Below are 16,849 nucleotides of genomic sequence, written 5' to 3'. Positions count from 1 at the left end.
GGTCGGGTCCTGTGTTCGGTCCCTCTGGAGCTAATGGTGTCCAGTAGCCTAAGAAGCCCAAGCTACCACCACTTAGGTAGGTTCGCTTCTTCTCCCCTTAGTCCCTCGGTGCAGTGAGCCTGTTGCCAGCAGGTCTCACTGAAAATAAAAAACCTAAACTATACTTTCTTCTAGGAGCTCAGGAGAGTCCCTAGTGTGCATCCAGCTCAGCCGGGCACAGAAATCTAACTGAGGCTTGGAGGAGGGTCATAGGGGGAGGAGCCAGTGCACACCAGATAGTCCTAAATCTTTCTTTAGAGTGCCCAGTCTCCTGCGGAGCCGTCTATTCCCCATGGTCCTTACGGAGTTCCCAGCATCCACTAGGACGTCAGAGAAACTTCTTGATGAAGACCTCACTCTCCTGGATGGAGGTCGTGTCTGCTGAGGAAGTCTGGTAATGAGAGTCCAGTACAGCGAATCTCAGGTACGCCTGATGAGGAGGATAAATGGGGACATGAAGGTATGCGTCCTTTATGTTGACACCATAAAATCCCCCCCTTCCAGGCTGGAGATCACTGCCCTGAGCGATTGCATCTTGAACCTTTTTAAGTACAGGTTTAGGGATTTTAAATTTAGAATGGGTCTGACTAAGCCATCCGGTTTCGGGACCACAAACAGGGTTGAATAATACCCTTTTCCCTGTTGTATTAGGGGAACCTTGATAATCACTTGCTGTTGACACACCTTTTAAATTGCAGCTAAAACTATCTCCCTCTCTGGGGGAGAAGCTGGTAAAGCCGATTTGAAAAATCGTCGAGGAGGCACATCTTCGAATTCCAGCTTGTAGCCTTGGGATACAATTTCCATCACCCAAGGATCCACGTCCGACTGAGCCCAGACGTGGCTGAAGAGTCGAAGACGTGCCACCACCGGCGCGGACTCCCTCAGTGGAGCCCCAGCGTCATGCGGTGGATTTAGTAGAAGCCGGGAGGACTTCTGCCCCTGGGAACTAGCCGTAGCAGGCATTCTTTTCCCTCTACCCTTACCTCTGGCGAGGAATGAAGAGCCTCGACCTCTACTGGACTTATGCGACCGAAAGGACTGCATCTGATACTGTGGTGTTTTCTTTTGCTGTGGGGGAACATAAGGCAAAAAAGTAGATTTACCCGCGGTAGCTGTGGAAACCAGGTCCGCGAGACCTTCCCCAAATAAAACCTCACCCTTGTAAGGCAAAACTTCCACATGCCTCTTTGAGTCGGCATCACCCATCCATTGGCGGGTCTACAGTGCTCGCCTAGCTGAAATCGCCATGGCGTTGGCCCTCGAACCTAGCAGCCCAACGTCTCTCTAAGCGTCCTTGATGTGACCTAAGGTCAATAAAATGGTATCCCTGTCCAGGGTATCAATATCAGCTGACAAGGTATCTGTCCAAGCTGCTACCGCGCTACAAGCCCAAGCCAATGCTATTGAGCAAAGCACCGGTATGTGTATAAATTGATTTTAAAGTAGTTTCCTGTCTGCGATCAGCAGGATCCTTGAGGGCTGCCGTGTCTGGAGACGGTAGCGCCACCTTTTTGGACAAGCGCGTTAACGCCTTGTCCACCCTGGGTGAGGATTCCCACCGTAACCTGTCCTGCGCAGGGAAAGGATACGCCATAAGAATTCTTTTGGGAATCTGCAGTTTTTCAAATAGCGCGTTCAGCTCATGAGATGGGGGAAATGTTACCTCAGGTTTCTTTTCCCTATACATGCGCACCCTTGTGTCAGGGACAGAGGGGTCATCAGTGATATGCAAAACATCTTTTATTGCAATAATCATATAATGAATACTTTTGGCCACCCTTGGGTGTAACCTCGCATCATCGTAGTCGACACTGGAGTCAGAATCCGTGTCGGTATCAGTGTCTGCTATTTGGGATAGGGGACATTTTTGAGACCCTGAAGGGCCCTGTGACACCGTCAAAGCCATTGATTGACTCCCTGTATTATCCCTGGACTCTGCTTTGTCCAATCTCTTATGTAATAGTCACATTTGCATTTAAAACATTCCACATATCCAACCAATCAGGTGTCGGCATTGCCGACGGAGACACCACAATCATCTGCTCCACCTCCTCTTTAGATGAGCCTTTCGCTTCAGACATGCCGACACATGCGTACCGACACCCCCACACACACAGGGATATATGTATATGGAGACAGTTCCCCAATAAGGCCCCTTGGAGAGATAGAGTATGCCAGCACACACCCAGCGCCAACTGACACTGGAAATAAAATTCCCAGATAACAGCGCTTTTATATATATCAATATACACTCACTGCGCCAATTATAAGTGTCCCCCCCTCTTTTTGCCCTCTGTCACCGTGTTCAGCAGGGGAGAGTCCGGGAAACCAGCTTCTCTACAGTGCTGTGGAGAAAATGGCGCTGGTTAGTGCTGCGGGATCAAGCTCCGCCCCTCAGCGGTGGGCTTCGGTCCCGCTCAAATTTTCAATACTGGCGGGGGATTGTATAATCTACTGCCTCCGCAGCCTATATAATTTATTAGCCAGTCCTAGGGGATTATTATTGCTGCCCAGGGTACCCCCCCCTGCGCCCATCAGTGCCTGCAGTGTGTGTTGTGTGTGGTAGCAATGGCGCGCAGCGTTACCACTGCACGTTACCTCAGAGAAGAACTGAAGTCTTCTGTCACCTTTGAAGTCTTCTTTCTTCTAATACTCCCCCGGCTTCTATCTTCCGGCTCTGTGAGGAGGACGGCGGCGCGGTCCCGGTAGCCTAAGAAGCAGAGCCTATCAGTTAAGTAGGTCTGCTTCTCTCTCCTCAGTCCCACGATGCAGGGAGCTTGTTGCCAGCAGTGCTCCCTGAAAATAAAAAACCTAACAAAATTCTTTTTCAGAGAAACTCAGGAGAGCTCCCCTGTAGTGCACCCAGTCTCCTCTGGGCACAGGATCTAACTGAGGTCTGGAGGAGGGGCATAGAGGGAGGATCCAGTGCACACCCATCTAAAGTTCTTTATAGTGCCCATGTCTCCTGCGGAGCCCGTCTATACCCCATGGTCCTTACGGAGTCCCCAGCATCCTCTAGGACGTAAGAGAAAGGGGGGGCAGGCTGAGAGACACAGAGTGAATGGGGGGGGCAGCTTGAGTGACAGAGTGAATGGGGGGATAGCAGGCTGAGAAATACAGATATAAAGGGGGCAGGCTGAGAGTAGCATGAGTTAAATGACGATGGCTGAGAGACGCAGGCGGGATATGATGGTGTGGCTGAGAGAGTCAGAAGGGAGATGGTGTGATGAGAGAGGCAGGGGAGAAGACCATGGTGTTGCTGGGAGACACATGGGGTGGACGGTGAATCGGATTGAATCTCTGTTATATTACAGTATGTCCTCCGGATCCTTTGTTGAAACCAACCAAACAAGGGGTAGGTAGAACACTTTTTATTGTAACAACAACATGCACTATATATGCAGTGACTTCAGCGTGTTACCTGCTGCATATACAACCCCACACACACACATGTATATATTTATATCCCACTAATCCTACCCTCCGGACTATACATTAAAGCTTGCATGCAATATAAAAAACTCAATAACAATACCATGTGTTGGAGTGACCCGGGTACTCTTATGTAGTTTATGCACTGTTGGGGCCCTTCCCCTTCAAGTTCCATTATAAAGCGGACACAAGTTGCACTAGTATAATAGCGGCTTCTCAGACTCTCAGCTCCACCACCAATATCCAACGCAGCTGTTCCCAGTTGCTCGGCAGCTTGGTTCCAGATGATGCGGCTCCTGGCAAAATTCTCTCTCTCTTTCTCTTTTAGACGCACCACTAACACTTTATTACTTGACAAAGTCCTCCACTATCCAGCTCAGATATAGATTATGTATATATATATATATATATATATATATATATATATATATAAAATCCCATATGACCGGCACTCCAAACACCTTGTTAAATACCTGGGTGCCCTCCCACGGTCCAAACAGAGCAGATGCAGAAAGCAAGTTCAGGCGGCACTCCACGGATTTTCAAGACAAATGAGACAGCTACACAAGCTTAATTGTCAACGTTTCAGGTGCTATTTAATCACACCTTTCGTCAGGATACGAAAGGTGTGATTAAATAGCACCTGAAACGTTGACAATTAAGCTTGTGTAGCTGTCTCATTTGTCTTGAAAATCCGTGGAGTGCCGCCTGAACTTGCTTTCTGTTAGTTTATATATATATATATATATATATATATATATATATATATATAAACTATCTTGGTAATACACAGTCATTTGTATTCCCTCAGGTGTCCAGCAATTGAAACTGTTTGCCTTGACGCCCTCTATCCTATGCGCCTATCGGCTTGTTTAACTCAACACTAGTGTCACATTACATAGCGTTAGTATACAAGCAATTGTCCCTTTGCTTCTATCTCTCCTGCACCCGTGGATGGTCTATCACCTAGATCCCGGGTTACCCTACATGTGGTAAAGTCTCTGCCTATAAGTTCAGTCCCTGGGTAGGAGAGAGAAAATATTCCTCTATCAGTGCTAGTCTATGGCGCCATCTTTCTGTGGCCTTGGTTCCTTATCCAATAACAAAGCTGTCCATAGGCTATGACTGGACTGAGTATCATTGCATAAGTAATATGTCAGTGATGTAAGTCAAGTGGCCTCCAGGTAGAGTTTACAGCAAAGGAATTTCCAGGCTGCATGACTCCATACACTCTACAGCTAATGAAGTGTTATATCCGCAGTGATGTCACTCTCTCATTTACATGTTATACCCGCAGTGATGTCACTCTCTCAATTACATGTTATACCTGCAGTGATGTCACTCCCTCATTTACATGTTATACCCACAGTGATGTCACTCTCTCATTTACATGTTACACCTGCAGTGATGTCACTCTCTCATTTACATGTTATACCCGCAGTGATGTCACTCTCTCATTTACATGTTATACCCGCAGTGATGTCACTCTCTCATTTACATGTTATACCCACGGTGATGTCACTCTCTCATTTACATGTTATACCCACGGTGATGTCACTCTCTCATTTCCATGTTATACCCACAGTGATGTCACTGTCTCATTTACATGTTATACCCACAGTGATGTCACTCTCTCATTTACATGTTATACCTGCAGTGATGTCACTCTCTCATTTACATGTTATACCCACAGTGATGTCACTCTCTCATTTACATGTTATACCTGCAGTGATGTCACTCTCTCATTTACATGTTATACCTGCAGTGATGTCACTCTCTCATTTACATGTTATACCTGCAGTGATGTCACTCTCTCATTTACATGTTATACCCACAGTGATGTCACTCTCTCATTTACATGTTATACCTGCGGTGATGTCACTCTCTCATTTACATGGTATACCCACAGTGATGTCACTCTCTCATTTACATGTTATACCCACAGTGATGTCACTCTCATTTACATGTTATACCTGCAGTGATGTCACTCTCTCATTTACATGTTATACCCACAGTGATGTCACTCTCTCATTTAGATATTATAACCACAATGATGTCACTCTCTCATTTACATGTTACACCTGCAGTGATGTCACTCTCTCATTTACATGTTATACCCGCAGTGATGTCACTCTCTCATTTACATGTTATACCCGCAGTGATGTCACTCTCTCATTTACATGTTATACCCACGGTGATGTCACTCTCTCATTTACATGTTATACCCACGGTGATGTCACTCTCTCATTTACATGGTATACCCACAGTGATGTCACTCTCTCATTTACATGTTATACCCACAGTGATGTCACTCTCTCATTTACATGTTACACCTGCAGTGATGTCACTCTCTCATTTACATGTTACACCCGCAGTGATGTCACTCTCTCATTTACATGTTATACCCACAGTGATGTCACACTCTCATTTACATGTTATGCCCCGCAGTGATGTCACTCTCTCATTTACATGTTATACCCGCAGTGATGTCACTCTCTCATTTACATGTTATACCCGCAGTGATGTCACTCTCTCATTTACATGTTATACCCGCAGTGATGTCACTCTCTCATTTACATGTTATACCCACAGTGATGTCACTCTCTCATTTACATGTTATAGCAGTGATGTCACTCTCTCATTTACATGTTATACCCGCAGTGATGTCACTCTCTCATTTCCATGTTATACCCGCAGTGATGTCACTCTCTCATTTACATGTTATACCCACAGTGATGTCACTCTCTCATTTACATGTTATACCCGCAGTGATGTCACCATGTTTAGCCAATCACTTCATATCCCGATATCCCATAATGCTTCACCCGTTTGGCATCTATTTCTGGCAACGTTCCTCATCCCCCATACAGCTGTCACTCAGGAGATTCCTATGTCTGATAATTACCCCATGCTCAGGCCCCTCATGATTTACCTCACATATAGCGTTAGTCACATCTCAGTGTAGGCTCTGCAGGGTGTTAGGCCTCGTACGGCTTTACTTTTACTACAATGAGCAAAGACTTCACATACAGCGAGAATAAAAACGGTTCCAATATATATAAATGTACAGTACATGCATATAACCAACTTCCCAAAATATATATGTAAAATAAAATAAAAAAACAGAAAAATAATCACCTCACAAGACACAGAATTCTGACTTGGTCTTGCCCAGCTGAGCTGATACAAAGCTCCACTATAGACTGGGCCTCGGTCGCCATTCCGATAGCTCCCTGACTTTCCCCTGCTATGACGCCCATGTTGGGTTGTTAAAACAGGTTTACAAAATAATGTTTTTTTTTATGTAGAACCCACAATTTCCCCGGGCTGCCTCTATGACCCTGTGAACTGTGGAACAGAGATGGGATTCTTAGGTTCAGTCGGGCATTGAGATTTACAGGGTAAATTGAACCTTACAGAGTAGTATTCCGTTTTATGGCAGTAATGTGGGTGCGGGGTACAGACGTCACCTAAGGGAGTGTATTGAATTCATCTCATCTTTTATATATTTCTCTTACGTCTAAGAGGATGCTGGGGTCCATTTTAGTACCATGGGGTATAGATGAGTCCTTTGGGAGCCATGGGCACTTTAAGAGTTTAATAGTGTGGGCTGGCTCCTCCCTCTATGCCCCCTCCTACTAGACTCAGTTTAGAAAATGTGCCCGGAGGAGCTGGTCACAGCTAGGGGAGCTCTTGGGAGTTTTTCTAGTTTTATTATTTTCTGAGATGGGGGTGTGGTCTGCGCTCCCTCCAATCCCTCCTAGATATCAAGTACCGCCACAGGTCCTTCTTTTTTCTGTATTTATTATTTTCTGAGTTATGTTAGGTACAGGCAGGCTGCTGGCAACAGCCTCCCTGTTTCGTGGGACTTAGGGGGGGGAGAAGGAACCAACTCTAGAAGTTAATGGTTCTCTATCTCCGCTGACAGGACACTGAGCTCCTGAGGGTGCTGATCGCAAGCCCACGAGGCGACCGCTCACTCCCACAGCACGGCCGCTACCCCCTAACAGAGCCAGAAGAAAGAAGAGTGGTGAGTACAGCGGGTCACCAGCGGGAATGGCGGCACAAGGGTGGGAGCGCAGCTCTGATAGGCTGCGCTCCGGCAGGCTCAGCAGACACACTGTGTAAGCGCTTGAGGGGCGTCCTGGGCCAGCGCAATTCACCCTAAACTGGTCACTTCGCTAACAGGGGCTAATCCCTGCTGTTAGCAACAAACACCTCAGGCCAGTATAAACAACTTAGTGCGGGAATCCGCACGCCATTGCAAGGGGCAGGGCTTCCTCTCAGAGCGAATTCCAGCACTCACCAGCGCCATTTTCTCCCTGCAGTTCAAAGCAAGAGACGCTGACAGGGAGCGCTGCCCCCCACATAACTCCAGAGTGTGATAACTGTGCTAACTACCCTATTAAGGTTAGTTAGTCAGCGCTGAGGCTCTTATCATAATAACTGCCTATTGGGGCGCTGTGTGATTGGCTCCTTATACTCTGTGACACTCTGAAGGTACTCTGGGGCAAACAGTGTCTGACATTTTCCTGTGTGTGTGTGTGTGTGTGTATATCTCACGTTACCATGTCTAAGAACTCTGTGTCCTGTGCTGCAGAGTGTGTATCTTCTCCGGAAGAGTTTATTCTATATACTCAGGACTGCAATGTGCTTTCCCTGCCCTCTGAATCTGAACCCCCATGGGTGGAGTCTTTGAGGGGAATGATATCCCAGATCTCAACAAGAATGTCGCATACTGAGAAAGAGACGCAGTTTTTGACAAAATCTGTGGAGGGTTTGACATACTCAGCCCCCACTGCTGCATCTAAGACCCCCCTACATACCCACAAAAACGTACACTTGCCCAGATAATGCACGTTGACACTGATACAGACCCTGATACAGGGGCCGGTGATGGAGATTTGCGGGGTGGGGGGGTGATGCATCACTTGCTAAGGAGGTGCAACTAATGATTGAAGCCATTAGGGATTTTTTTACATATTTCGGAGAACATACCTGAGCAGGTAGAGGAGTCTTATTTTACAGAAAGTAAGAAATCCTCACTTACCTTCCCGGCTTCTAAGGAGTTAAACTCTTTGTTTGAAAAACCCTGGGAAAACCCAAAGAAAAAATTCCAGATCCCAAAAAGGGTTCTCATTGCTTTCCCTTTTCCTGAAGAGGACAGAAAAAAAGTGGGAAAACCCCCCTATAGTAGACGCTTCTGTATCTAGGTTGTCAATAAAGGTGGTTTTACCTGTCCCTGGTTCAACCGCTTTAAAAGAGACGGCTGACCGCAAGATTGAGACTACGCTCAAATCACTATACACAGCTACAGGCACAGCTTTAAGGCCCAATACTGCTTGTGCATGGATTTCTAAGGCCATAGTAAAATGGTCAGGCACGTTGCTAGAGGACTTAGATACTATGGATAGGAGTGACATTGAATTGTTTTTGAGTCACATACAGGATTCTGCAGGTTTCATGGTAGAGGCCATGAAAGATCTTGGCATGCTGAATGCAAGGGCTACTTCCATGTCAGTCTCGGCACGCAGAGGACTCTGGCTACGCAAATGGTCTGCGGATGCAGAATCCAAGAAAAGTGTGGAGAACCTACCCTTTGCAGGTCAGGCTCTGTTTGGGGACGCATTGGATGCGTGGATCTCCACGGCAACTGCAGGTAAGTCAACCTTTCTTCCCCCTCAGCAGCACCAGCGGCTAGGAAATCTTATCCTACGTCTACAATGCAGTCCTTTCGGACCGCAAAAGTCCAAACCCCCTTCCACTTTCTTTAGAGGTGGTCGGGGTAAATCCAGAAAACCTGCACCAACAGGTTCTCAGGAACAGAAGCCAGGTTCTGCTTCCTCTAAGTCTTCAGCATGACGGTGGACCTCCCAGCCTGGAGGTAGGACAGGTGGGGGCAAGACTAAAGGATTTCATTCATATATGGGAGTCATCATACCTAGACCGCTGGGTAAACGAGATTGTTGTCCATGGGTTGTCAGGAACTGGTGCAGAATCTGGAATTTGGGATCAGGTACCAAGTGGTTGACGTTACCCAGAACAGAGGCACGGAGTCTAACACGCCGGGAGGTTTTCACCAGGGAACCTCGCAAGGGGATATGGGCTTCGCGGCTCCCGACATGCAGGTCGCGGCCCCCTGTTTGGGTTATTTGATACCTGAACTGGACTAGAGTTATGGTAGAGGTGTTGTATATGACAAACCACAGGGATACGCAGGAACAAACAGGAACTGGAAAAGGTGGCAGGGTGCACACGGCTAGATGGTACACTGGGGCCGTGGAGATGGAAAAGCAGCAGGAATTCTAGGAGAGACACAGGAGGTAGCGGCACACGGACGGACTGGGGTGCAGACACTTGGAGACAGTCGGCAGACTAAGGTCGTCGGCAAGATGGTGAAGCTGGAATTCAATGCAGGAACAAGGCAAAACCCACTGGACATATGAACAGAGAGCAGAACATCGCATGGAGTAGCTATAACTGGCAAAGCCTCTTGGGATTGAGAGGCTTAAAAGAACAGGCTGGACCAATCAGCTGTGAACACCAGACAGGCCCCCAGTAATTGATATAACATGCAGCTGCAGTGCAGGCTGACAAGCTGAATAGTAGTTTTCAGGTAACGAGCTGTAATTACAGAATCCAGACACCTGTGAAGTCAGTTGCTGAGTGCAGGAGCTGAGGCACTGGGAGACAACTATGCAGGAGCTAGCTGTGACCTGTAGTTCCACAAACTGAAGCAAAGGTAAATCATAACAATAACTAACAAAACATGAGTGCTCAGGATTGTAACATGGGTACAGACTGGAGTTTCAAGTGCTCCCACCTCACAGATTCTTCAAATCAGGCTTACCAGCTTTGCTGATAGAAAGTGCTATCCTACAGAAAGCCATTAAAAAATTGGTTCAAACAAATGTCATTGTTCCAGTTCCACCTCACCTAAAAAACAGGGGTTACTACTCAAACCTGTTTGTGGTACCGAAACCTGACGGTTCGGTAAGACCGATATTAAACCTAAAGTCATTGAACCCCTACTTGAGGGAATTCAAATTCAAGATGGAGTCTCTGAGAGCGGTGATCTCAGGTCTGGAGGAGGGGGAATTTCTGGTATCCCTGGATATCAAGGATGCGTACCTTCATGTTCTGATCTGGCCGCCTCACCAGGCTTATCTGAGATTTGCGCTGCTGGATTGTCACTATCATTTGGCCTCTCAACAGCACAGAGGGTGTTCACCAAGGTCATGGCAGACATTATGCCACTCCTCCGCAAACAGGGAGTGAACATAATTCCATATCTGGACAATCTGCTGATAAAAGCATCTTCCAGGGAGAAGCTGTTGCAGTGCATTGCTCTCTCAACTCGACTACTCCAGGATCATGGGTGGATCCTGAACCTTCCAAAGTCACATTTGGAACTGACAAGGAGACTGTCCTTCCTGGGAATGACTCTCGACACGGATGTGCAGAGGGTGTTTCTACCGGTGGAGAAAGCGTTGGTGATCCAATCAATGGTCCGGGATGTCATGAAGCCTGCCCGGGTTCATCAGTGCATTCACCTTCTGGGGAAGATGGTTGCCTCCTACGAGGCTCTTCAGTACAGAAGATTTCATCCAAGACCCTTTCAACTGGATCTCCTGGACAAATGGTCAGGATCTCATCATCTTCACATGTACCAGCGGATACACCTCTCGCCGACAGCCAGAATTTCACTCTCTGGTGGCTGTAAACTTCTCACCTTCTCGAGGGCCGCAGGTTCGGGATTCAGAATAGGATCCACGGATGCAAGTCTCAGAGGTGGGGGAGCATTCACCCAAGGGGAAAACTTCCAAGGAAAGTGGTCAAGTCTGGAATCCATCCTTCCAATAAACATTCTACAACGGCCTTCTACAAGCGGCACATCTTATGCAAGATCAGGCCATTCACGTTCAGTCGGACAATGTAACAGCGGTGTCCTACATAAACCGACAGGGCGGAATGAAGAGCAGAGCGGCAATGTCAGAGGTAACAAGAATCCTCCTCGGGGCAGAAAAGCACGCGGTGGCACTGTCAGCAATCTTCATTCCGGGAGTGGACAACTGGGAAGCGAAATTCCTCAGCAGACACGATCTCCATCCAGGAGAATGGGGCCTCCACCCGGAGGTGTTCACAGAGGGAACAAGTTAATGGACGTACCTCAGATAGACATGATGGCCTCCCGCCTCAAAAAGAAGCTTCAGAGGTACTGTTTCAGGTTGAGAGACCCACAAGCAATGGCGGTGGATGCACTGGTGACTCCGTGGGTGTCCCACTCAGTGTATGTGTTCTCTCCACTTTCACTCATCCCAATGATTCTCAAACTAATAAAAAGAACAAGAGTTCAGGCGATCCTCATTGCTCCAGACTGGCCGAGAAGGACTTGGTACGCGGATCTGCTGGAATTGCTCCAGGGGTATTTGAGGCCTCTTCCTCTTCGCGAGGACCTACTTCAACAAGGGTCGTTCGCTTATCAAGACTTACAGCGGCTACGTTTGACGGCATGGAGGTTGAACGCCACATTTTAGCTCGGAAAGGGGATTCCAACAAAAGTCATTCCTACCCTGATACAGTCCAGGAAGGGAGTTACGTCCAAACATTATCATCAGATTTGGAAAAAGTAAGTGTCTTGGTGTGACTCCAATAAATTTCCTACTGTGGAGTTTCAACTAGGACGGTTTCTCCTTTTTCTGCAAGCAGGTGTGGATGTGGGCCTACGCTTGGGCTCCATAAAAGTCCAGATTTAGGCCTTGTCCATTTTCGTCTAGAAACAACTGTCTGCTCTCCCTGAGGTTCAGACTTTCTTGAAAGAGGTTTTGCACATCCAACCGCCTTTTGTGCCTCCTATGGCACCTTGGGATCTTAATGTGGTGCTGCAGTTCCTGCAATTGGATTGGTTTGAGCCTTTACAGGAGGTTGATGTCAAGTTTCTTACTTGGAAGGCGGTCACACTGTTGGCGTTGGCATCTGCTAGGTGTTTGTCAGAATTGGGGGCATTGTCCTGCAAGAGCCCCTACTTGATTTTCCATGAAGATAGGGCTGAGCACAGAACGCGTCAGCAATTTCTTCCAAAGGTTGTATCAGCTTTTCATATCAACCAACCTATTGTGGTGCCAGTGGCTACCGACTCCTCAATCGCCTCAAAGTCCTTGGATGTTGTGAGGGCTTTGAAGATTTATGTGAAGAGAACTTCTCGTCACAGAAAGTCGGATGCTTTGTTTGTCCTTTATGATCCCAACAAGATTGGGTGTCCTGCTTCTAAGCAGACGATTTCTTGCTGGATCAGGTTTACTATCCAGCATGGTTTATTCTCCAGCAGGCTGGCCGTGTCCAAAATCTGTCAAGGCCCACTCTACCCGTAAAGTGGGTTCTTCCTGGGTGTCTCGGCTTTGCAGCTTTGACGAGCAGCTACTTGGTCAGGTTCGAAATCATTTGCTAAGTTCTACAAGTTCGATACTTTTGGCCTCTTGAGGACCTAAAGTTTGGTCTATCTGTTCTGCAGGAACCTCCGCACTCTCCCTCCCGTACTGGGAGCTTTGGTACATCTACAATAAATATCCAAGGGAAGGCAAAAGGACTCTCCTATGGTGGGGCACTCAAAAAGTGTGCACAATTAATACCCAAACCGGATCAAATAAATGATAAAACGTAACTTTTATTGAATACAACTATAAGATTGGAATATACAAACTCCTATATTAAAAGGCGATATATAGACACACTAAACACAAAACAACATGGTTAAAAGGTACAGGTATTATAGTCCCTCCTTTGGGCCTATTGGGGATGTACCAAAGCTCCCGGTTTGGGAGCTTTGGTACATCCCCATGGTACTAAAATGGACCTCAGTATCCTCTAGGACGTAAGAGAAAATAGTATTTTAATTACCTACCGGTAAATCCTTTTCTCGTAGTCCATAGAGGGTGCTGGGCACCCGCCCAGTGCTTAGTTTTTCTCAATTGTTACTTGGTTAAGTATTGTTGTTCAGCCGTTGCTGAATCGTTTCCAGTTGGTTAGCTTGGCTTTCCTTTTGTTGTGTGTGAGCTGGTGTGAATCTCACCACTATCTGTGTATTTCCTTCTCTCGAAGTATGTCCGTCTCCTCGGGCACAGTTTCTAGACTGAGTCTGGTATGAGGGGCATAGAGGGAGGACCCAGCCCACACTATTAAACTCTTAAAGTGCCAGTGGCTCTCAAAGGACCCGTCTATACCCCATGGTACTAAAATGGACCCCAGCATCCTCTACGGACTACGAGAAAAGGATTTACCGGTAGGTAATTAAAATCCTATTTTTTTTTTAAAGTCTACAAGAGCGGCTCTGTTTGTAAAACATTACCCAGACTCAGTGCATGGAAATTGTCTCTCAACTGTGTGACTTCTCTGATGTCTAAGAAGATGTGAGTTCCGTGTAAAACATTTCCCACACTCAGAGCATGGAAATGGTCTCTCAACTGTGTGACTCCTCTGATGTGAAAGAAGATTTGATTTCTGTGTAAAACATTTCCCACACTCGGAACATGGAAATGGCTTCTCTCCTGTGTGACTTTTCTGATGTGAAACAAGATACGTTTTACATGTAAAGCATTTCCCACACTCAGGACATGGAAATGGCCTCTCACCTGTGTGACTTCTCTGATGTGTAACAAGACGTGATTTCTGTGTAAAACATTTCCCACACTCAGAGCATGGAAATGGTCTCTCAACTGTGTGACTTCGTTGATGTGTAACAAGATCTGATTTCTGTGTAAAACATTTCCCACACTCAGAGCATGGAAATGGTCTCCCAACTGTGTGACTCCTCCGATGTGTAACAAGATTTGATTTCTGTGTAAAACATTTCCCACACTCGGAGCATGGAAATGGCTTCTCTCCTGTGTGACCTCTCTGATGTATAACAAGATACATTTTACATGTAAAACATTTCCCACAATCAGGACATGTAAATGGTGTCTCACCTGTGTGACTTCTCTGATGTATAATAAGATATGCTTTCCTTGTAAAACATTTCCCACACTCAGAACATGGAAATGGTGCCTCACCTGTGTGAATTCTCTGATGTATATTAAGAGATGATTTCCTTGTAAAACATTTCCCACACTCAGAACAGATAATTTTTTTATCACCTCTGTGAGCTGTACTGTGTGCAGTATTACTGGAGATATCAGTAGAACATCCCTCATGATTAGAGGGATCAGATGTTATATCTGCACTGTGAGGTACTGGATGTATATATAGAGTAACGGGATTGTCTCCTGGAGAATCCTGAGTGATGTTATCTTCTATTTTACAATGTGGAGACAATATGTGATCTCCCTCTGGGGTATTCCTGCTTGTGCCTCCATCTGCTGGAAGTAAAAAAGAAATATGTGTGTAACTAGGAACAAATCTTCATACATTGCATAGTGGTTTTATTTATTTTTCCAGCTTATATATATGATACATTTTCAAAAATAAGATTTTACTCACCGGTAAATCTATTTCTCGTAGTCCGTAGTGGATGCTGGGACTCCGTAAGGACCATGGGGATTAGCGGCTCCGCAGGAGACTGGGCACAGCTAAAGAAAGCTTTAGGACTACCTGGTGTGCACTGGCTCCTCCCACTAAGACCCTCCTCCAGACCTCAGTTAGGATACTGTGCCCGGAAGAGCTGACACAATAAGGAAGGATTTTTGAATCCCGGGTAAGACTCATACCAGCCACACCATTCACACCGAATAACTCGTGATACTATACCCAGTTAACAGTATGAACTATAACTGAGCCTCTCAACAGATGGCTCAACAATAACCCTTTAGTTAGGCAATAACTATAAAAAAGTATTGCAGACAATCCGCACTTGGGATGGGCGCCCAGCATCCACTACGGACTACGAGAAATAGATTTACCGGTGAGTAAAATCTTATTTTCTCTGACGTCCTAAGTGGATGCTGGGACTCCGTAAGGACCATGGGGATTATACCAAAGCTCCCAAACGGGCGGGAGAGTGCGGATGACTCTGCAGCCCCGAATGAGCAACCGCTAGGTCCTCCTCAGCCAGGATATCAAACTTGTAGACTCTTGCAAAAGTGTTTGAACCCGACCAAGTAACAGCTCGGCAAAAGTTGTAAAGCCAAGACCCCTCGGGCAGCCGTCCAAGAAGAGCCCCTTTCCTCGTGGAATGGGCTTTTACAGATTTAGGGTGCGGCAGTCCAGCCGCAGCATGTGCAAGTTGAATCGTGCTACAGATCCAGCGAGCAATAGTCTGCTTAGAAGCAGGAGCACCCAGCTTGTTGGGTGCATACAGGATAAATAGCGAGTCAGTTTTCCTGACTCCAGCCGTCCTGGAAACCTATACTTTTCAGGGCCCTGACTACGTCCAGTAACTTGGAATCCTCCAAGTCCCAAGTAGCCGCAGGCACCACAACAGGTTGGTTCACATGAAAAACTGATACCACCTTAGGAAGGAATTGGGAACGAGTCCTCAATTCCGCCTTAGCCATATAAAATACAGATAAGGGCTTTTGTACACGCGCGGCCGACGCCAAGGCCCACAGCATGACCACTTTCCACGTGAGGTATTGTATCTCCACGGATTTAAGTGGCTCAACCCAATGCGACTTCAGGAAATCCAACACCACGTTGAGATCTCACGGTGCCACTTGAGGCACAAACGGGGGCTGACTATGCAGCACTCCCTTAACAAAAGTCTGAACTTCCGGCAGTGAAGCCAGTTCTATTTTGGAAGAAAATCGATAGAGCCAAAATCTGGACCTTAATGGAACCCAATTTTAGGCCCATAGTTACCTCTGACTGTAGGAAGTGCAGAAATCGACCTAGCTGAAATTTCTCCTTTGGGGCCTTCCTGGCCTCACAGCACGCAACATATTTCCGCCATATGCGGTGATAATGGTTTGCGTTCACTTCTGTCCTAGCTTTAAATAGCGTAAGGATAACTTCCTCTGGAATGCCCTTTTCCTTCAGGATCCGGCGTTCAACCGCCAGGCCGTCAAACGCAGCCGTGGTACGTCTTGGAACAGACAGGCCCCCTGCTGCAGCAGGTCCTGTCTGAGCGGCAGAGGCCATGGGTCCTCTGAGATAATTTCTTGGAGTTCTGGGTACCAAGCTCTTTTTAGCCAACCCGGAACAATGAGTATAGTTCTTACTCCTCTCCTTCTTATTATTCTCATTACCCTGGGTAAGAGAGGCAGAGAAGGGAAACACATACACCACTTAGTACATCCACGGTGTTACCAGAGCGTCCACAGCTATTGCCTGAGGGTCCCTTGACCTGGCGCAATATGTTTGTAGCTGTTTGTTGAGGCGTAACGCCATTATGTCCACCTGTGGCCTTTCCCAACGGTGTACAATCATTTGGAAGACTTCTGGA

At 46.8% G+C, this 16,849-nt stretch overlaps 1 protein-coding gene across 2 annotated transcripts in view; it reads right to left on the bottom strand.

Annotated features, from left to right (window-relative positions):
- Positions 1-4,252: 4,252 nt before the first annotated feature.
- LOC135057000 (oocyte zinc finger protein XlCOF7.1-like) overlaps positions 4,253-16,849 on the bottom strand; it is an 83,702-nt gene continuing 71,105 nt past the window's right edge. The window contains exon 7 of one of the 2 annotated variants that reach the window (XM_063962853.1): positions 4,253-14,828. In XM_063962853.1, coding sequence (XP_063818923.1) covers positions 13,816-14,828 — 1,013 coding nt within the window. In that variant the 3' untranslated portion in view covers positions 4,253-13,815. The remainder of the gene's footprint in view (positions 14,829-16,849) is intronic. The other variant, XM_063962854.1, reaches the window with a different exon arrangement.

This window comes from Pseudophryne corroboree, chromosome 3, assembly GCF_028390025.1.
Source record: "Pseudophryne corroboree isolate aPseCor3 chromosome 3, aPseCor3.hap2, whole genome shotgun sequence".
In the NCBI taxonomy this organism is placed as follows: Eukaryota; Metazoa; Chordata; class Amphibia; order Anura; family Myobatrachidae; genus Pseudophryne; species Pseudophryne corroboree.
Note: the sequence above shows the minus strand (reverse complement) of the source record. Positions and strands in the feature narration are given on the sequence as shown.